The sequence below is a fragment of the Protopterus annectens genome, chromosome 3.part1 (assembly GCF_019279795.1).
Source record: "Protopterus annectens isolate FY-2018-M chromosome 3.part1, PAN1.0, whole genome shotgun sequence".
In the NCBI taxonomy this organism is placed as follows: Eukaryota; Metazoa; Chordata; order Ceratodontiformes; family Protopteridae; genus Protopterus; species Protopterus annectens.
This window is the reverse complement of record NC_056732.1, coordinates 1,514,761,652-1,514,783,447: the sequence shown is the minus strand read 5'-3', so window position 1 is coordinate 1,514,783,447 and position 21,796 is coordinate 1,514,761,652. Positions and strand designations below refer to the sequence as shown.

The following is a 21,796-nucleotide window of genomic DNA, read 5'->3' as shown; positions in this document are numbered from 1 at the left end:
TGGAGTTTGACTCCCTTAGCCTTCATTTACCTGCTGTGTGAATCTGAGCAGGTCACTTAACCAGACAGTGCTTTGAGGAAACGAGAAGTTTGGGCTAGGATCCTCAGTGATCTCCCAGGATTACATGCCTAGTAATTACTATAGCCCACTCTGAAGAGGGTAATTTCAGTATGGTGTTGAGTTGTAACACTAGAACGACAGGATGCTAGCAAGTGCTGAGTACAAATATAAGATATGAAAAGGCCTAAAGTACATTAAGCACTCAATAACGTTACCAGGTGAGCCTGGGTGGTAATTTGCAAAGTAAGCAGACACAAAGAAGGCTTCTTGAGGACAGAAGTAACAAGCCCAGGAAAACCACAACAGCAACGGGATTCTTGAGGCAAAGGCCAAGAAAAATTACTGCACACGTTGACCAGCTACCCAAATCTGTTATACTTAGAGCACAAAGGTGACATCAAAAGACAAGGGCACAAGAGACCTGCTTACTCTTTTTATGTGTTCTTCTGTTCTGAATACAGTAATCAAACAGGATTCCTGAAGAGAACAGTAGGTGGAGGAGACAAACTCTGATAAAGATCAATTTCTTGGGTAGACAACAGTATCATCTAAAATTACCCATGAAGGAAAGCTTCTTATCTTGGGCTGTAGACATTGCAATGGTACACAGTCAGGACCCCAGGCAAAACCTAAAGAAAACAGGGTGCTGCAGTCTAATGGTTCCAGTCTACGAGAGAAAAACAGAGAGAACATGGAAGTGGAACCCCATTTAATCCCTTCAGCACATTTACAGTGAATGATTTAGGGAGAATGCATGAATAATGGTCCTGCTGGGTTTCTGAAAACCTGAAAATATATATTAAAGATCTCCCAAAAATTATATCAATGCTCCCCCTTCTTACACAATGAAGAGAAAGCAGAGTGTACTTTAAGGAAGCTCTCTCTACCAGTATCTGTACCCTTTTCCACCTTTTGGTCATCATAGGCTATGCATCTCTTGAGTAATGTATGTCGGCATCACGGCTTTGCATGACCTAATATGACCTTCCCGGTAACACAATGCAATGAAATAAATAAAATAATGAAATCAAAGAGACTGTCTGTATAAAATAAAGATCAAGTGTATACATTTCATATTTACCTTGTCCTTATAACCCTGATCACATCTGCAAAGGTCCAAGAAAGACCACTTCATTAAACAACTAAATAAATAAATAAATAATCTTACAACTAGGTTTGCAAACAATAAGCTAATCAGATAAATTATGCTACTGATCAAATCACTGCTACTAAAATAATACAGCATCTAACCCAGTACTTTCATTAGAAAAACAAAATGCTACAAGCAATTAGTAGCTTTGAAATGTTTAACAAGAAAAATTCCAATGTCCTGTGATTTCCATTTCAAGTTGTACATCCTTTCAAAAGTATCAAAATAAATATAATTTGCTTACATTCACATTCAGTTAGTTTTACTGCATTCTATTCCTGTACCACACCTGCCACTGTTAACTACCAACTTAATTTGTTGGTCCCAGTAGTCTTCATGAATTCCCAACACCCAGAGATATTCCACTCCTTCTCTTATCACAGTTCCCCCCCCATACAGAAGATCTAATCTTTGACAACTGTCCCTAAAATGCACTACCAGATGTGTAAAACAGGTGAGTATGCATATTTGTAAGTACTCACAATGATGATGATGGTCATATCCTAAACACCTGAGACAGCTGCAGTTTTCTTCCAGGTGCTTAATACAAAGGCTAAGCTAAGCAATGAAATAATCTCTTTCCCTAGTTCCAGCCAAAGAGAAATAATGGCTGCCTTCCTAGCCTAGCACCTCTACATTTGCATACTATGAGCCAGCAACAAAATACAACCGTGCTCTGCTTTACATTCGGCCAAGGATATGCCTAGGTCCCAAACGGCATGCAATGACTCTTCTCAATGGCTAATTCTGTAAAGACCCAAACCATTTCCTCCACCAAAGTTACCTGTATCAGATGGTCATTCTGCCTCTTGTGCCACAGTATGAGCAATCTCTCATCACATCACTTTTTAAAAGATCTGAACAATGGCAGTGTTGATTCTTCTGTACCTTAACGAGACACCAGACATACACTCTGCATCAAGATTATACAGTGCTTGTGTCAGTAGCTGTCAGAGCTGTTGAGTGCCTGTGTAATGACTGGAAGAGAATTCTAGTTCTTAAATGGTGTTACTTAACATCACACACAACAGCAACAAGGAAGAGATATTGTGCAGTTCAGCTAAGTTAACTCTATGCACCAGCAACAAGGAAGAGACATTGTGCATTTCAGTTAAGTTAACTCTGTGGTCATTCATGCTACAACTGTCATGTAATTAACCACTTAGGCTCCAAGCCCTCAGTTACACACTACTCAAATGCCACACACATACACACACACTTAGAACAAGCAGTTTCACCTTTATTCCACATATGCTCTAAAGATGCACAAATGTACAAATTCACACCTGATTTCTTACACTTTACATCAGACATAATCTCAAGAGATATTTTAAATACCTTTCTTCATAACCACCAGTTAAATTAACAGGTTCTGAAGTTCCTGTCATAATGCAATATCTAAATATATGGAGACCCACTTACCTGCATCTAAATAGCCTGGATTAGAAATAGCTAAAATATCTTCTCCTGTCTTCCTCTGCTCTGCTGTTAACCGTTTCAGGAGTTTGTGCAAAGGCTGTCCTCCAAAACACATCATTGCACTCCAGAGTTGTCTCTTCAGATACCGTTTTATTGATACTTTGCCCTATAGTGCTCTTGTTTCAATAAGCCCCTTCTGCAAGCAATGCACTGGGCAAAACTGACTCTATACCGGTCCCAGTTCATTAATTCACTTTTTTGTACATCCATAACACCATTACCTGCCACACTGGGAACTGAAACACAGTTTACGTGGTGTGCAATTCAATGCTTGTAAACCATGATGGGTGCTCTCACTCCTGTTTCCTACGCCCAGTGATTATTCATACACTGATGTTCTCTAAATAACCTGCACTTTACTGCAGCTCTGCGAAGACTCCATCAACCAGCAGTTTCTGGAACAGCCCATGCTAATTGTTATAAGGTTTAAATCCATTCAGCATTTCTGTATCCTATGTCCAAAGAACCTGTCAGCAGACAGACTGTATCTTAATATAGCACTATACAACGCATGGAACTCCATTTCAAAGGTAAACTTATCTGTGTGACAGTTGAACATCTGAGCCCAGTTAATTCCTCACCGCTTTGGCCCCATTTCAAGATTCAAATGGCCTATAGCACTGTTGGAATAAACACAAAGTAGTAGTAGTTCTCCTTTATTCCAATTGCTGCAACTCAAAGACCTAGAAAAAGTCGTGAGAAAGGCACAAATATCATGTAGCTTGCAGGACCTGATTTACCACTGTAATTCAGGTGATAAGAGAAGTAAGAAAAGGCACTAAGCAGCTGTCTGCCAAAATACAAAGGAAGATTGCAACTTCTGCATTAACTATTTAAATGCTGCAGAAGAATCTTCTTATGTTAAATTGTACACAATACCGGTTTCATAACCCAAGGGCTAAACACCACATTATATAGCATTTTCAATTCCCAATTGTGATTTTAGTTTAAAGGAGTACTCTTCCAGAAGTTAAAAAACAATGTGTGGGTGGGTATGTATACAGTATTTTCTTCCACGTGAATGATAAGGAGATATTTTTAAACGAACTTTCTATTGTTATGGTAGCTTTACAAAAGTAGAGAAACCACCTCCTTCTATTTTCCATACGTGACAACAGTTAAACAGGTCACACAAACCAACAATCAGAATCATTCCAACATAAATTAAACACTAATTTTTAATACTATTTTATCAAGTATTAGAGAGACATATTTAAAACACAAAATTTATTTAAGGAGTATTTAAGGAACGATAAATTCCTGTGCAGTCTACTTCCCCGCTAGCATGAGGGTTTAGTACAAGACACTGTGAGGTACAGTGTAACCCTGAGCGAGCCACTCAACTAGACAGTGCTCCTGCATTGGCTCTGAAAAAGGTGTCCAGTGGGCAGGCCTGGTTAACAAACATGCAAATAAAGAAAGAAATGCTACAAACCATCAAACAAAAATAAAAACCCTGAAAATACAGCAGACAATAAGTCGTACATGTAACTGATAAACGGTCATACAGAGTGACCCAGGTACCATTAGTGAGATTGGAAGTTCATCCATAGCAAACATGCTTCAGCAGTGTGTCACAGCAGCAAACAAAATCAGTATCTGTGAGTGGAATGCATCATTCACCTGAACACCACTCAGTCACCTTGTTCTGGGTCATAACAGTTGTACTGAGTAATAATATGCCGTCACACATTTCCTGCACATTAGTGAATTCAGCGTAGCTTGTCAGCATGGAGGTCTGGAGTCCTTTATGCCATCCAGGCAAATGAGGTTCAGTTAGTGGCCCCAGCACTGGTGGAGTCAGGTGGGAAAGAGGAGTGAGAGGCGTGACCCACTGGTCTCTCCCATGTTGGGGGAGGGTAACGAGCACTCGGGGAGCACATGAATAAGTATGATTTTTCAAGTGACAGGGAGTGGCTGCTTGCCTGCCATGTCTTTTGAGGAAGGGAGGGACAATCAGTGTGGACAGCCCATTGTATGTCTCTCCATCTCAGCAAGATAGGCATTTATGGGCAAGGTAGAGGCAAAAGAAAAAAATCCCTGCAACCAGTCCTAGTGGCTGTCTCAATGGCAGTCCCCCTCTCTAAGTTAACCCTTGCTCCAGTGATGGGAAACGAATGGGCCAGTTGCCCAGAAGGGGACTGATGATCACCAAACAGTGAAGGCAAAGAGTGATAAAAAAATGTTAAAGAATTCATTTACTCATTTTCCAGTACCTGATTTATCCTGCTGACAGTCATGGAGGAAGTGAAGCTCATCCTTGTGATCAACAGGCATAAGGCAGAAAAATTATATACACACACAGGCAATTTACAGGATCGAAAAGTCACCTACCCTCTAGACTTTGGGATGCAAAAATTCATGCAGAAGGCACCACAGGTAAGATATGAACTACAGGACGAAACTCTGAGAAGGTGCAAACACTAACCTCCATTTTACCCATTTGACTTGTCAAAATACAAATGAATGCACTTTAAAACCAGGTTGATTAGTATTGATTTTGTTTATATGCTTAACTCACAGAAATTTGTTAATTTAGCTGTATTTACCTAGGCCTCTACTGAAAATGGACATGTATCCAGTTAGACTAGCCCGGTAAACAAATGTAAAATAAATAAATAAATAAATAAGTTGGCAACCAGGAGGTTGGCATAATGGATAAGGTATTTATCTTACAAACACAAAATTCAGGGTTTGATTCTCACATGCCATAATTAGCTAGGCTTAAAATAGCCCCCAAAAGTGGTTAGCCTAGTACTAATCTATAAACTTATGAACTTATGGTAAAGTACAGTTGTGTGAAATCTTACCATAACAGTAGATGTCCTTTCATTCACTGTTGCAGTATTCTTTACATTTGGGATTCTCTGCCTGGGGCAGCCCGAGTTCGGCCAGTATACCAAAGCCTTAGGTTACTTTAAGATATGCCATATGTCACACATATGCTCATCACATAGCATAGGACATAAAGGTGACATCCAGACGTACCATCCTCAGAAGTGAAAGCCCCAGGAATGGCAGTCCAAGGAAAATAAAGAGGGTAAACAGTACATTCAGAAGAGAAAAGTATCCAGGAGAGGAGGAGGTGAATACTGCAACAGTAAAGGCAAGGACATCTATTGTTATGGTAAGATTTTACACAGCTGTAAACTGTAACTGTATATGTGGGAGAGTGCCAAAGCTCAGGAAGAAACGTGGGAGGAGGAAGGTCCAGGAGAGCTCTCTAGAAAGCCATGAAGGATGGCCCTAGCAAAACCAGAACTAGCTCTGGAGAGTCCAGCCACCTTATAGTGCTTGGCAAAAGTATGCACAGAAATCCAGGCAGCTGCCTCGAGAACAGAGTTAGTATCCAAACCCTTGAAAAAAAAGCACCAGAAGAAGCCACAGCCCTTGTAGAGTAAGCCTTTACAGAAGGAAGGAAGACCCTTACCATGAAAATAACAACAAAAAGAAATAGCCTTTGAAATCCAAGAAGAAATAGTCTGCTTGGAGACAGCTAATCCCAAGAACCTGGGATGAAAGGACACAAAAGCTGATCAGATTTCCTAACAAACCTAGTCTTATCCAAATAAAATCAGAGTTGCCGATGCACATATAATGTGCACACAGCACCTTCTCAATAGCAGATTGTGGAGAAGGGAAAAAAGTGGGGAAATTAGTAGACTGACTAAGGGACAACTCATTAACCACCTTGCCAAGGGCAGCTTGTTCTTATGAAACACCAAAAAAGAGGACAAGCCATAAGGGCTTGAAGCTCAGACAACCATCTGGCAGAAGTAAGTGCTAACAAAAGAATGGTTTTCCAAGAGCAATGCTGCAAAGAAGGCGAAGCTGAGGCTCAAAAGCAGCGCAAGTCAATTTCTCCAAAACAAAATTAAGAGGAGGAACAGGTTTCCTTGAAGGCCTAATATGAAGGACTCCTTTAAGGAATTGTTTAGCCTCAAATCTAGAAGCTAAAGGAGGAGATAAAGGCAGACAGGCAGAGGTAGCTGATAAGTGGGGGGTTTAAAACTCATTACATCCGAGTGATGCCTCCAGGTGCAGCTGCAGTTAACTCCTACTGATGCTTCTATGCATCAAATATTGCTTGTTCATACTGGCATTAATAATTCCAAAACCATGCTATGTACAAGGTTTTAAAAAATTTCATCTTAAAGCTTACACAATGGCAAACTCAACTGCATTAATATTTGACCTCTGTCTAGTGTAGGCAAATAGATATTAACTATTGTTTTTATGACATTAATTTACACAGATAATTTTCACATTTTTCTAAATATCTCAACAATCAAGTAAAGTACACAGAACTTCTTAGCTTCATATAAAAGCTCTCAGCTATATGAATAAAATGTTGCTGACAGTATGTGTGTAGCTTTAGTGGTTGCTGAGATATTACAAGTTGTTTACAAAATATTACAAATGTAATAGCTACTGCGTTTACTGTGACTTACAAAATTCAGTTTAAGACCTAGAACCTAAAGAATATTACCACTATAAAAAAATAGTTTGTGCTGAAGAATTTGCCATTTATACTTCTTTCATAATGCTTATAGTTCCAGAGATATGAACATCTGTTTGAAATACAAGGACATCATTTGATTCTGTCAAAAGGCTTAGGCTCCGCCCAGTGGAAGTTACAGTGCAAACTTCCTGAGCTCCATTGGAGTGAATGAGTTATCAACCCAGCACTGAGCAATTCACACAAATAAGAAAGAACCAAAGGAACATCCATAGAAAGTGGATCCAGGTTATGAGAGAGACACCAAACAGAAAACCTCTTCCATTTGGATAAGTAGGATTTCCTAGTACTGGGTTTCCTGGTCATATAAATGTCCTCAGAAAAGAAGTGTCTATGTGGAATCAAAATCCTATCACCCAGAGAATAAGCTGAAGAGTGGAAAAGTGGGGATGGAGGAGTTCCATGTCTTGTGTGAGAAGATCCACCCTTTGAGGTAACTTGTGATGATTGCCCTTAGCTAAATGCAGAAGAAGAGGAAACCAATACTGTCTCAGCAAAAAAGGGAGTCACCAACAAGATTCTGGGATCATCCTGTTGAATTCAGAACAGGACTTTTGGAATGAGGGGAAGCATAAATAAACATCTCCTTTCAAGAAAGAGAGAGGGTGATAGAATTTGAGAAGAGTAAGCAAGGGATTCCTCATTAGAATCCAATTCCTCCTCCCAGGAATCCTGTTCCCTGGGTCTTTTAAGTGGAGTACAGCACCAAGGGAAGCTGGAACAGAGACCCCCTAAGGAGGTTTCAGAGCCATCGAAGCATTAAATAAACCCTGAGTGAAGGCCTGACACTCACTCTGTGGATCCCTAGGGACATGAAAAACATGTTTAGTTTTCTGTTTTTTCTTTAATGGGGTGTCTACACTGTAAAACTTGGAAGGCTCTGACCCAGCACAGCATTTAATAACAGCAGTAGGAACTTCTCTGACTAAAATTTGAAGAACACATCTAGGCTCCTCAGAAATGATCAACCGTGGTTCTCCCTACACACCCAAAACAGATGCCACAGAGATCCGACAACAAAGCTGGGTGAACCTCCAGGCATTCACTTACCTCGGGAGAAATGGCTAGCAGAAGCTGGACAGTGGAAGATTCCGGCATAAGCATTTTAGCTTTTTACTTCCCAACGACTGTCCCTCAGGGTGGGAATTACCCTTTACAGCATCTTTTACAAGAAGATTAAGTCAATGATTCTCAAGATACAGCACCAAAGAAGAAAGTCTACAATGTACAGTTTTTGGTACAAAAGCCTAAAAGATGGAACAGGATGCATGGTCATGGAAGGCGCCAAGGCAAAACAAATATTGTTCATGGCTGTCTTATGGGGAATCTGTCTCCCACACTGGCATTTACCCTTTCTGGATGACATGAAACCCCACAAGCAACCAAAAAGACAAGTAAAAAAAGAAACCAACAATAAAACGTAGGAGAACAGACTATCAACAGATGGCATTTGGGCTGGTGGCAAAGAAGTTCTGAAGCCGGTACATCCAGACATCACCTTTATGCCCTACGCTACTCGAGGAGCATATGTGTGGCATACAGCGTACCTTAAAGCAACCTAGGCTTCGGTATACTGGCTGGACGTTGGGCTGCCCTAGGCAGGGAATCTCAAATGTAAAGAATGCTGCAACAGTGATATGGAAGGACATCAACTCTTCCTCAAAAACATTTCCCATAAAGTAGGGAATCCAATAGAAAAACTGCTGCAAGTGCTTCACTACAAGGTTAATACACATTACATATTCTCAATGTCTTGCAGAAAAGTGAAATGCTTGATTGAGATGCTTTATTGTATCTACATGCAATATAATTCATTCGTCATCTGGACCGTTTGTCCTAGTGAAGGCTATTCTGGTAGTCAGCTAAGCAAGGCAGACTAGACTTCCATATCTCCAGTAACAGTCTCCAAGTTAATGTAATCCCACATTCCCAACTGAGCTAAGACCGAAAATTTGTCCTGCACATCCTGCGTTTGCTCTGGGGTTTCTTTCCAATGAGCTGTATCTGGCACCCCTCCTCTCCAGGTCTGTCCAATTACTGCCTCATCCAGACAATCTAGCTAACCACAAAGGGTTTAATCCATTGCTGGCCAAACACTTCTTTTGAACTATGCGCCCAGAACACATGGCCGCAGGCCTTATGAATACAAACTCAACCACTGATATTGTCCAAGGTGCTCAGGTATAAAGCAAATGAATGGGCTGCCTTTAGTCTCTTACATGGAACTCATTATGGACAGTCCATGAATGGGACAGAAACCCAATAACAAATCACCACTTAGTGCATCTATGTACATTACATATGTGATAAATGGAAAACGACTGCAACCACTGGAAAGCACAAGGAAGAAGTCGTCTTTAGGTTAAAGACCTAAAGCTCCAAAATTCTAATCAAAAATTTAGACAAATACTGTAATGTGGCCATTGATTCTGTTCTTATTTCATCTTGTTTAAAACTCTTTTCTTTACTGCCAATAGTGTCATTTTTAAATCAAATGCTACAGGATTGTTTCTTCCTATTGTCTGTCTTATGACACCTCTGTTTGGTTATGACAAAAATGTTGTCACAAGTCGGCAACAATGATGATCCATGTAATATCATTGAGGTCTGAGGTCTGTCTATAAGGGTGACTGCAGTTCAGGACCCTGTAGCTGGTGAGTAGTAGGACCTAGTAGCCAGTCTAGCACCCCTGTCTCGGGTGATGGAGAGTGATTTTCCACCACAAGACATGCTCTAGTGAAGGACAGATGGGTAGCTCCCAATGCATAAACACTGAGCATGCCTTTCCTGAACACAAAATTTTGTAAGACAGCACTGAGGGTGCAAATGTGTTAGTGTGGAGCAGTGGAGTTCATGGAGATGGATGCTATTCAGAGAGTACGTATGGCCACCAAATGGCAAACTTAATCCCACCCACAATATCTTCAACAAGATGATTTGGTAGTCTACATACAGCTGGAAAAATTAAAGGACATTTGGGTACCAGGGCAGCTTAATGTTCAAATAGTAGTGCAGATAAAAACCGAAAAATAAAAATAACGGTGTTGCTTGTAAGCAAACTCCTTGAGTTATGTGAGCTTTAATTTCTTGCCATACAAGCAGATCATCCTCCCAAAATCTAAACTAATGCAGACACTAAAAAAAGCAGTGATTGCTGCTTATGGGTTTCTGAACATTTTCCCAACAAATGACAAAAGAGGAGCCACATCAGTAAAGTGTGGAAAGAACACGCAGGTGGTGCTTCGCATGAAATGCATCAGTATACGCTCGAGATGTTTTCCAAGAATATAAAGACACTGGAATACTTAACATACACAGGGACATGAAGAACATAAGCAAACAGAATGGAGGATAATGTCAGTAATAAATATGACCCAAGAGATATGCAAATAAAATAAAAATGGTTCTACTCAGCAAACATGCCCATGATTTTCCTTAGTGCCACCATCAAGTACTAAAGCAGTCAGCCGCACAGTTATAAGCATTTCAGACTGCATGACAGGTACTATAAAGCATCATCAACCCTGCATGTCTGTACCACGGCATGGGGCAGTGTTCACTAGCTGCACGCAGGACTGCGTGCACTTAAACATGGCTGCATGACAGGTACTACAAAGCATCATCAGCCCTGCATGTCTGTACCACGGCATGGGACAGTCTTCACCAGCTGCACGCAGGACTGCGTGCACTTAAACATGGCTGCATGACAGGTACTACAAAGCATCATCAGCCCTGCATGTCTGTACCACGGCATGGGGCAGTGTTCACCAGCTACACGCAGGACTGCGTGCACTTAAACATGGACCACTGATTTGCTTTCACTGCTGTGTGTGATCATAAGATGAACAATGCAGTGCTGGTTGTCTAGGCAACAAACTTCTGATCCACTTCGAGGAACTGAATCTGAATTCTGAACATCAACTGCAGTTAACAGATGAATATCATGGCAATCACCTAATATTAGCAAATATCTAATTTATTTCCCAGCATTTAACACTGCTCTTAGTACAATGTATTCAGCACCTTTTCTCCTTTATTTATCTATCAATTATTTGACTAAGAAAGAATAAAACCTTTTAAGCAAGCATATAATTTTACAAAGGCTCCACAAACATGTATGTATGCAGTACTGATTTAGGAAGAAGACAGGCCACTGTCAGGCACCATACAGCATCATTTTAAATTCAAAGTGCATCTCACTTAAGTACCAAGTGTTTCAGTCCATATGCAGAAAGGTGATCTACAATACAGGAAAACTACAACAATATTGGTCAAATATGCATAATCAGCAACATGGGAAAGATGAAACACTGAAGCAGAATAAATTATATATAATGATTTAATAGGCAGTATGTTGGGACACTTGTCAGAATATTAAACAGGAAGCTTTTCAGCCCCTGCAGATACAGACAAATTGAGAATAGCTCTAAAACTGTGTATTTTGGTTCTATGTCAGTAGTACAAATAAGAGAGTTCAAATTCTGCTTGAATATAATAAATGAATTTGAAACAAAATTCAAGCTTGTATTTTTACACATGAAGACAAAGGGGCATCACCTTGCATGTCCCCAATACCTTCTATGGAAAAGGAGAGTTTCCCCAAGACAACTTCAATTTTGTACTCAGCATGGTATGAAGTTGGGGGGTTTATACCATTAGTGTCCTGCAATATAATTCAGACTGACAAACATAAAATTACAGTTTGTAAAACAAAAGAACTGGCAAAACAACTGTACAGTACTCAATAATAAACTGTTATAAAAACAAAACTGACTTTATTAGCGCTTTTGTCCAAAGTTATACAAGCTCCTGTCTAAATAAGTTTTGACAAAAGCACTAATAAATTCAACTTTGTTTTTATAGCAGTTTTTTTTAGAAGATTAAAGTTTGTAGAAAAACAAGCTTGTAATTTAGGTGGCTTTCAATTTTTACTGGTGTTTTTCAAAATAACCATCATTTGACTTTGCTTCATGTACCAACAGAAAAGTAATAAACGTGTATAGACATTCTGATGCAAATGTAATATGAGTGACAAAAAATTACATTTCAGAACTATGCAGTGACACTGCCTCATTTCATGAGGCAGTGTGAAAAAGACAACTCTTAATAGTACGCAGAGCTGTGTCGTTTCAATTTTGTTTTTTGTTTTTTTGCTTTATTCTCACAATATATACGTTATTAAGGTGTTCTAAGAGGTACTACAGACAGAGTGAAAACCTGGACCACAGATACTGAATCTCGTCAAAATCTTAAAATACTTTTACTTTCCCGGTCTGTGAAAAAAAAAAATTCTGAATGATGCCATCCTATGTCAGACTCGCGCACTCCTCCAAACAGGTTCTAATTTAATGATACAGACATATATTTCTTTTTTTTTTTGTTAAAAATGGATATTTACCCACCATAACCTCAGTGGGCATGTATTTGATTTTAATAGCATTGGTCTTAACCTTATTAATGTTGTATCCTGACAGATTGCTAAATCGTACTTGTTCTTTAAAAATTATATCTCAAGTCTCTTGTCAAGTTCAAGGTAGCTGCAATCAAATCATCTGCATAAAAAGGTATATTGTAAAGTTGTTTTAGTTTATATCCTTCAGTCAGTCTGTCTAAACCCTTCTGCATACACACCCACACAAACACACACGCGCGTGTGTGCAAAAAGTAGGTTGCCAGAGACACTGCCTGGTTTTACTTTCAAAAAACCAAAGAAACACAAAGCCTAACTAGGTACTAAGAACTGTGCAACCATGTGAAAAAATGCATTAGGCTGGACAAAAAATCCTACTGCACGACATTACAAACTAAATACCAACACAACCCCCCCCAAATTTTGGAAAAATGTAAACCAGCTACTAAAACCCACCCAAAAGGCTACCCCCAAACCAACCACCCCTGACACTAAAGTTCCCATCGAAATACAATTCAACTCTTCACTTTGTGAACTCAGTTCTTTCCTTAGTATCACAGGACAGTTGCAACCTCACTACCCCCCCCCCCCAAACAAATAATACTAATACTAGCTTTACCCTCAAAACAGTTTCCACCATTTCAATCATAAGCGTGCACTCCAAACTAAAAACCTCCTCAACAGCAGCCAACCTACCCCCCGGCTATTTCTTGAAACTCACAGCAGATACTACTGCTATCCCAATCTCCACTCTCATAAACAGATCAACTGCTGAAAACTGTGTGCCCAAACTCTGGAAAATATCCTATGTTACACCCATACATAAAGGTGGGACCTCCACTGAACTTAATAACTATAGACCCATTGTTATACTCTTCCCCCCTGGCCAAAATCCTAGAAAAATGCATCCAAACCCAGGTGCTAAAATATCTCCTAGACAACAACATCCTTTCACCTACTCAACATGGTTTCAGACCTGCCCACAGTACCACTACAGCCCTCCTCTGCTACAGAGACACAATAAACCTTCTCAAAAACGAAGGCCTGTAGGTGTCAACTCTTTTTTTTGATATGTCCAATGCATTTGACAGTCTCACACCAAATCCTGCTAAACAAACTAAACTAATATCACCTATCAAATTCTACTCTTACCTGGTTCCAAGGCTACTTAACTGACAGGTACTTGCCTGTGAAATGGGACAATTCGCTCTCTCCTCAGCTGCCCATAGCTATAGGAGTCCCACAGCTGCCCATAGCTATAGGAGTCCCACAGGGTTATATCTTAGGACCACTACTGTTCACAATCTTCACAAATGACATCCATACCTCCACACAGCATGCATCTATCATTCAGTATGCAGACGATGCTACCTTAATCTGTGCTGCACAAAATATTCCCACCCCTCTGCAAACTGTACTGCACAAAATATTCCCACCCTTCTGCAAACAACTCAACTAGCATTCTCTGACATTGAAAACTACCTTACCAAAGCCCAACTTATCTTTAATCCAAAGAAAACTCAGCTTATGATTACAACCAGTTCTAACAAAAACACTGATAACAGTCAATTCAATATCTACTCTGTAGATGCTACTCCAATCGCTCCAGTGGCACAGGCTAAGCTATTGGGAATAACCATATACTCCCACATAAAATTTGATAGTCATCTCAACTTAACTATTAAATAGTACATGCCAAACTGGGATCACTCTACTGTATCAAACCATTTCTTACCAACAACACAAGATCAACCATTGCTCACTCCCAACTTCTATCCACCCTACTCTATGCATCTCCCATTCTGACTAATCTCAATAAAACTGAACTAAGCAAAATGGAAGCCTGCTATAACAGAATTGCCCACTTTGCTGCAAATTGCTCATATAGAACTCATCACTGTACTGCTTTGAGACAGCTCCACTGGCTTGAACTGCCCAGCCTCCTAACCTACAATCAGCTCTACCTCTGTCACTCTATCTTTTACCTCCCCAGCAAGTGTCCTGCCCTCAAAATCTAGTACATCACTCAGCCAAAAAGGCTTCTTAGATCATCAAGCAAACTACTACTAGAAGTCACTAACAGCTATAATAGTTTTGGAGACACACTATATAGTAGTTCAGTGGCTAAAAAATGGAACTCTCTCCCCACTAGCATACAAAACACATCGTCCATAGCCTCCTTTAAAAACCTCATTAGGCAACATCTCAAGCAAAGTTGGCAGTGCCATGACTGCCCCCCAGGCTAGTGAAAGCAGATAAGGTACACATACTAAGCCTAGCGTACTTGATAACAGTTTTCACTCTTACTCACAAACACTGGCTAATGCACAATGTATGTACTGTACCTGTGTACTATGTATGTATTCTACCTGTGTTCCAAATTTTATCTGTACACCACAAATCTATTACATCCGCAGTGGTGCAGCGGTAGCGTTGTTGCCTCACAGCAAGAGGTTCTCCCATTAGATTCTCGGCTGTAGTGCGGGGAGTACCTTCTGTGTGGAGTCTGCATGTCCTCCCCACGGTTGGGTGGGCATTCGAAAGACATGCGTAAATGGGCGTGCCTTCGTTGAAGGTTGGACGTCAAGCTGGCACCTCGGCGTTCGTGAAAAATCTACTGCCAATCATTAGTGGACCGGAGTTCCGCTGTGGCGACCCCTAACCGGGAAAACCCGAAAAACAAACAACAAAACACCACAAATCTATTAATAACCTTGATTTTTAAATTATTGTTTTCTTGTTTCTTCTCTCCACTGTAACTGTTGATGTGCTGCATACCACTGTAAAAACATGTCTATTGTAATTTGTCTGTATACTGATCATGTCTAAATATCTAAATATATCTGCAATTATTTTTCTGTGTGGAGCTTTTCTCCCCAGGCCTCTGCTGAAAAACGGCTTTTTTGGCTCTGTCAGTCACCCCCGGTTAACAAATGTAAAATAAAAGAAAAATAATAAAATAAATGTTCAGCCCAGTGGGAATCTTGCCTGATCTGTACAATTATTTCAATACCACTACTGTAAAAATTTTGTAGTTATAAATCAGTACAGATATTTGTTTACAGACGTCTACAAAAGTCTCATTTTGACCAGATTTTGCGATTGAAGGATACTGGAAATTTCCCTGACTGAAAAATATTGCAAGTTTTATTTATCCATTTTATTTAATATTTGCTGATCGAGAAACTCCAACTACGACAGAGCCTATTTTCAGTGGAGGCCCAGAGAGAAATGCTCCACAGGCATATGTTTGGAATGTGGGAGGAAACCAGAGCACCTGGAGGGAATCCACCCAAATGCAGGGAGGACATGCAGACTCCACACAGAAGGCACCCTAACCGACAATCGGAGGACTTCTGGCTGAGAGGCGACAATGTTAACCACTGCACCACTGTTTTGCTCTGTTAGGATCTTCTTTTACAACAGGAATGGGATTAAAGTTTTTAGTTTTCTTTTGGAAGGGGGAGTTATTGTGAAAGGAAATGACCTAAAATGGTATATTTGCATTCAGAGCATTTGTACTATCAAACATTGTGTATTTGCCAGAAGTATTATGAATGCCAGAGCCTGCAACTAAATAGTCTTAACTTATTCCTTATTGTGGGGTCAAGATTACCCCTTTAAAAAGGTACTCTGGTTTCACAGAATTGATATGGGGACTGTGTATAGCACGTTCCATATGTTTATTAGGGACAAGTACACAGCAGATCTTATAAAATATGGACAGACCAAATGAAGCGCTGGAAAGCAACAGTAAAGAAAGACACTCTAGTACAGCAACAAAATGTATTGTGTGAAGAAACACACACAAAAAATGGAAATTACATAGGTTCATAGGTTTATACTAGGCTATCTGCCCCAAGGCATTTATAAGCCTAGAATTTTTAGGCTTTATACCACCCCTAGCTGAATTTTTACGCACCCCTTATATGAAAAAATACTGTAACCATTAGTTTGTTGTGCCTCTGTCCAGCAGTGACACAGAGATGATTCATCTCCCATCCACAGGTCAAGATTTCTCTTGAACAGAGCTAGCGAGGTGCTCTGCCTCACATGGACCGGGACTCTATTCCACAGCATAGGGAGTCTCTGAGTGATAAGCTCTAGTGGTTTTGGTGGATTTGGATTTTGAGGTGGAGCATGTCCATTAATTCGGGTTGGACATGGCCTTGTATGTCAGGAACATGTCACCTCTGACCAGACCGTATGCGACTGAATAGAGCTGGAGTTTCTTCAATCTGGCAGCATATGACAGATTTTGAAGTCCCTTTATCCTTTTGGTGAGAAACTTTTGGGGTCTCTCCAATTTCTGATGATTGGTCTGATAAGTGAAGAGTACAGGGGAACAATGACCTCACTAGATCTGGATGTGAATCCCTTCATCATCAGGTGGGCAATGTAGAAGGTCTTTCTAACCACTGTCAACCTGGGTCCCCAGGTCCCTGATAACCTCTTCTGTGCTTAATGGATTGCCACCTATATGGTAGCTTGGGGTTACCTTGTTTTTCCCGAAGGGTATGACTATACATTTTGGCCATGGCTCTGGCACCAGCTATCTGTTTCCGTGAGTCCCTTCTGAAGGATATCCGTGATGCACTTTCCAAAAGTCCTCCCATGTTGGCCTGTACTTCTGAGAAGTAGATGCAGTCTGACAAAGCACCAGCAACTATCTTGTGACATATGGGTTTACATTATTTGCAAGGTCAAGGTAGGCTGTCATCAATGGCCTTGGTGACTGTTTCCAATGTCTGCAAGTCCGCTATATCTTTGTTTATGAGCTCCATTATGATCCTCTCCATAGCTTTGCAGACTAGACTTGTTAAGCTATGGAGGCGTAATTACCAGGGTCCGTAGAGATCCTGTGGTAAGGCTGAGATTAAACAGCTGCCTTATGTGCGGGTTTAATTCCTCATTTAGCTTCGGTGTAGCACACACCGGGGACACCATCCGTCCCATTGATGCTGTGTTTTCATTTGAGATGTCTGGGAGGCTACACTGCTGGGATAGTTATCTCTCCTTTAGGGGAGGAACCTATCTGCCATTATGTTGGCAATGTCTGTGGGTTCAGTGATTTTTGTATCATTTTGGACTTATTCTGAGCATATCTGGGAGTTTCCACCCAGGTTCCTAACATAGCTGAAAAAGGCCTTATGATTGTCCTTTGAATCCATGGCAATTTTTCTCTCAAAATTGGCCTTAGTTGATTTTATGAGTGCTCGTATTTTTTTACTAATAATGATCAGGGGTGACTTAATTTTGTTCTATCATGTAATAGCTTTCTCCTCTTATTGTAAAGTTTGTTAATGGCTGGGGTCCACCAGACTGGTGGAAAGAGTCTTGGTTTTATTTGGGATTGCCTGATCCATGCAGTCCTGGAGGTGTTCATAGAAGGCATTTGTAAGGGCTTCCGCAGCTTGGGTTGTGGTTTCCACTGTCTCAGGGGCCTTGAAGGATACCACACCAGTCTTGAGTAGTGTGAAGTTTGCTTTAGAGAAGTTCTTCACTGTGGTCTTTTTTGTTTGGGGTGGGGGATGTGGATTTCCAGTGAGATTAGTTTATGATCAGATCTCACCAATGAGGGAAATAAGCATTTTGTCCCCATGTTTGTGATAATGAGATCTAGTATATTTTCTCCTAACAGTGACTAGCTGTTCCATAGCATTTGAATTTATGAACTCCAGGTTAGGGCTTGAGTAATGTTCCCAGTCTATATTCGGTAGTTGAAGTCACCCAATATGATGGTGTTTGGAGATACATTTATACCCTCCAGTGTCTTCAGGAAGGCTGTGTGGGGTTCCTGAGTTTGAGAGGGTGGCCTGTAGCATGCTACAATTTGTAGAGCAGTTTTGCCTATGGTTAGTTGCACCTGGATGGTTTCCTTTCATGCGTTGCCACCAACCTGGAGGTGTGGGTATCCTTTATGAATATGGATACACCTCCTCCTTTGTGGTGTGGTCCTCAGGAGCCTTGAACCAGGTTTCAGTTACAGCACAGACATCGATGTTCTCCATACTGAGAAGGGCCTGTGCATGCATTTTGAGATTTAGACTTCTGGCATTGAGCAGCATTACCCTCAGTTTCTTTCCATTTTTGTTTTCTAGGGTGGTAGGTTTAGAATTTGAGCCTTGCCTAAAAAGGCACTATGGGGTGGCAAGAGCCTTAGCCAATATCCGAATCCCAGGGTGACAGGTGCAAGCTGTCCCGAGATGGCAGCGTGGCTTGTCAAGCATGTCATCCCAGGCAGACAGACACTGGATCCCCTTTGAATGACACCAGGCATTAAGCCAATTGTTAAAGCTGATCATCTTGTCTCTATATTGTGGCATGCTTCTTGGTGAAGGAAGTATACTGCTCAGCGTTAGGATGTCTCTTTTCATGTAGTCCAGGGAGGGTGCCTCTCAGGTCGCTCACACCAGCATGGACAATGACTGTGTCATATTTGTACTTATGTGGTGGATTCGACCCTCTCCTTGTTCAGCCTCGTGAGTGGGTCGCCAGTGTGTCTGACTATGGAGTCACCTATGACAAGTATGTTTGGTGTTGTATTTGGCCTTAAGGGCTGTGACTGCTTTGCACACTGCTTTTGTGGTTTATGTGTTGCTTGTGGGGTGTCTTGAGGTAGCAGTTGTTTGGGTGTCTGCTTTGGAGGCCTCTGCTGTTTAGGTAAATTTTTACTCAGAGCCTCCGAGTATGTCTTTGTGTGTTTATGTGTTTGATTCAGTGGTGTGGTAGCATTATGTGAGGCTGGTTTTGTGGTGTGTGTAGTTGCCTTCTCCTCCTGTCTGATCTTGCCAGTCCTGAGTTGAGAGAGCTCAGCCTCCAGTTTGGCTAAATAGCTGCATCTCTCACAAGTATTTGTGTTATGTGGGAGGAGGAGAGAGGGTTGTATGTGTACATGAGGCAGTTATAACATTGCCTCAAGATTCCCAGATTCACCAGCTGAGAGGAGATTGACAACTGACCTTTGGACATGCTAGAATAATATTGGGAATTCCTTAATAATTGAAAACAAGGGCCAGTGGGGAGTGAGGGTGTAGTGCTTTTAATTTTTAGTGCTGACTTATATAATTGCTTTAGTGAGCAAGTGCCAGGTAACTTGAGTGCAATGTGTTACAAGTAACTAAATGCAAAAATGACAAACAGTAACTTTCTTTCAAGTGAAACAAGGAAATAAGTACAGTAAGCAATGCAGATATCACTAGTGATCTGAGAAGTTGTGTATTAGGTGGAATTAGCTTCCAGGGAAATAACAAGCAAACAAACAAGCATATAAACAAAGCTAGATTCAGCAGGCCTGGATCTAGTCTATGCTAGAGCAAACAAGGTGTACCAATTTCAGTAAGATACAGTTCAAATATTCAGGCACTATAAACCTTTAACCAGAAATTCCCAGCTCAGAAGGGAAGAGTCCAGCCTCTTCTCCCACAAGAGTGCAGACCACAAACCTTCTTGATGTAAAATAACTGGCCTGAAGCCCAAGTGCCTAAACCAGAACTAATACACTTGGACACTGGGCTCTCAATCAGCAGTTCCCAACTTAGAAGGATGAAAGCTACCTGTCCTGCCACCACAGTGCTTGCCACAAACCTTCCTAATGTAAAACAACTGGTCTGAAGCCCAAGTGCTTAATCCAAAAGACTTAGAATGATAACTACACTTTAATCAAGTTACATCCAGAAGAAATACAGGAAGATCTCTTCTAGAAACAGTTATGGAATAAAACAAAATTCCAGGAGGTAGTGTAAGTCTGGAGTAGGTTTAAGAACAGAATACTTCCTATTAAAATTGTAAGATGTTATGAACATTTGAAAACAATAGCAAAAAAATTGTGAGGAATTCCCATAAGCGTAAACCTAGAATGAAAGTCATTGCTTACAAGTCGAATGCAATCACGTTTTGGAAACGTTCTGAGTGTGGACACAAAAAAACTCATGAAGGAATCGAAACAAAAGCACTGTACAGATAAAACGACTAAAATGCTGTATGAAAATTAATTTTAGGCATTTTTGATGAACAAAATTAGAACATTCTGAAAGAATCTTTATAAAGGATATACAGTCTATTTATTTATTCATTGACTGATTGACTGCCATTTGTGTAGCGGGATAGTCCGACTAGGGTTACAGTAACATTTTCAGCAGTGGCCTGGGGTAAAAAGATCCTTGAATTAAAAAAATTTACAGTAGCACATTTGAAGCAATACAGTAAAGACATACATATTTACTCAATAGTTACAGTTTTAGATTTATATACATAGTCTGAGACATTGTTACACCTTCTTTACAGTAATGACAGTTGAAATAAAGACTGTAGTTCGACATATATATTTGCAGAAAAAAGCATAGAATAACTGAGGCATGGAACAGAAAGTGGAAGAAGGAAAAGAAAAAACCTGTGAGAAAATTAGAAGTAAACAGGCCACGTGTAGAAAGTGAGGCTAGAAGTGGAAGCAGAGATAAGTGAAGGGGCAGATAAAGTAAGAATGAGGAGTAGGAAAAAGGGAGAAATGTGGGGCAGAAAGAGGTAGGGGCAAGAAGGTGGAAAGAAAAAAGTAGTTAGGATGGCTGCATGAGCACAGCCAGGAGGATGTTAGGTATTATTTTAGGTGGTCTCTAAAGCTCTGTAATGTACTGTAGTTTTAAAGGAGTAAGGCTGGAGTTCCATTTTCTGGTAACATAGGAAGTGTAAGAGTGAGTTGCTTGCAGTGTTACAGCATTTGCTTTTAGATAGTAGCCTTTTGTCAACAGATCTCAGTAAGGAGTAGTGGTATGGGATGTTTTGGAGACATGGGCGGGCATCAAGTTTGTTAATTATTTTGTGCGTGGTAATTAAGTGGGAGTGGGTAAGTTGGCTAGGTAATTCTAGTCATGTCTTCCCTGCGGTCATGTGGGTTTATCCTGGTGCTCTGGTTCTCTCCCACATTCCAAAGACATGCAGTAGGTGGACTGGACACTCTAAATTGCCCGAAGGTGGGAGTGTGTGTGTGACGGAGTGGTACAAAGGAATTACCGAGGCAGAGCTAGCCACCCAGCGGTGTAAACCTTGGCTCGAGATAATTATCACTGCTGAAGTGACACCCGATCCCAAGTGCAAAATGGGAAAAGGGGTTGAGAATGGATGGATGGGTCAGGGAAGCTAAAAGAAAAGTAGATCAAGGAAGAGGTATTACAATGAGTTA

General features: G+C 40.6%; 1 protein-coding gene across 1 annotated transcript in view; it reads right to left on the bottom strand.

The window, feature by feature from the left end:
• The window catches only part of AGAP3 (ArfGAP with GTPase domain, ankyrin repeat and PH domain 3), a 2,466,462-nt gene extending 2,463,369 nt beyond the window's left edge, over positions 1-3,093 (bottom strand). The window contains exon 1 of the mRNA XM_044067593.1: positions 2,633-3,093. Coding sequence (XP_043923528.1) covers positions 2,633-2,747 — 115 coding nt within the window. The 5' untranslated portion in view covers positions 2,748-3,093. The remainder of the gene's footprint in view (positions 1-2,632) is intronic.
• Positions 3,094-21,796: the final 18,703 nt, after the last annotated feature.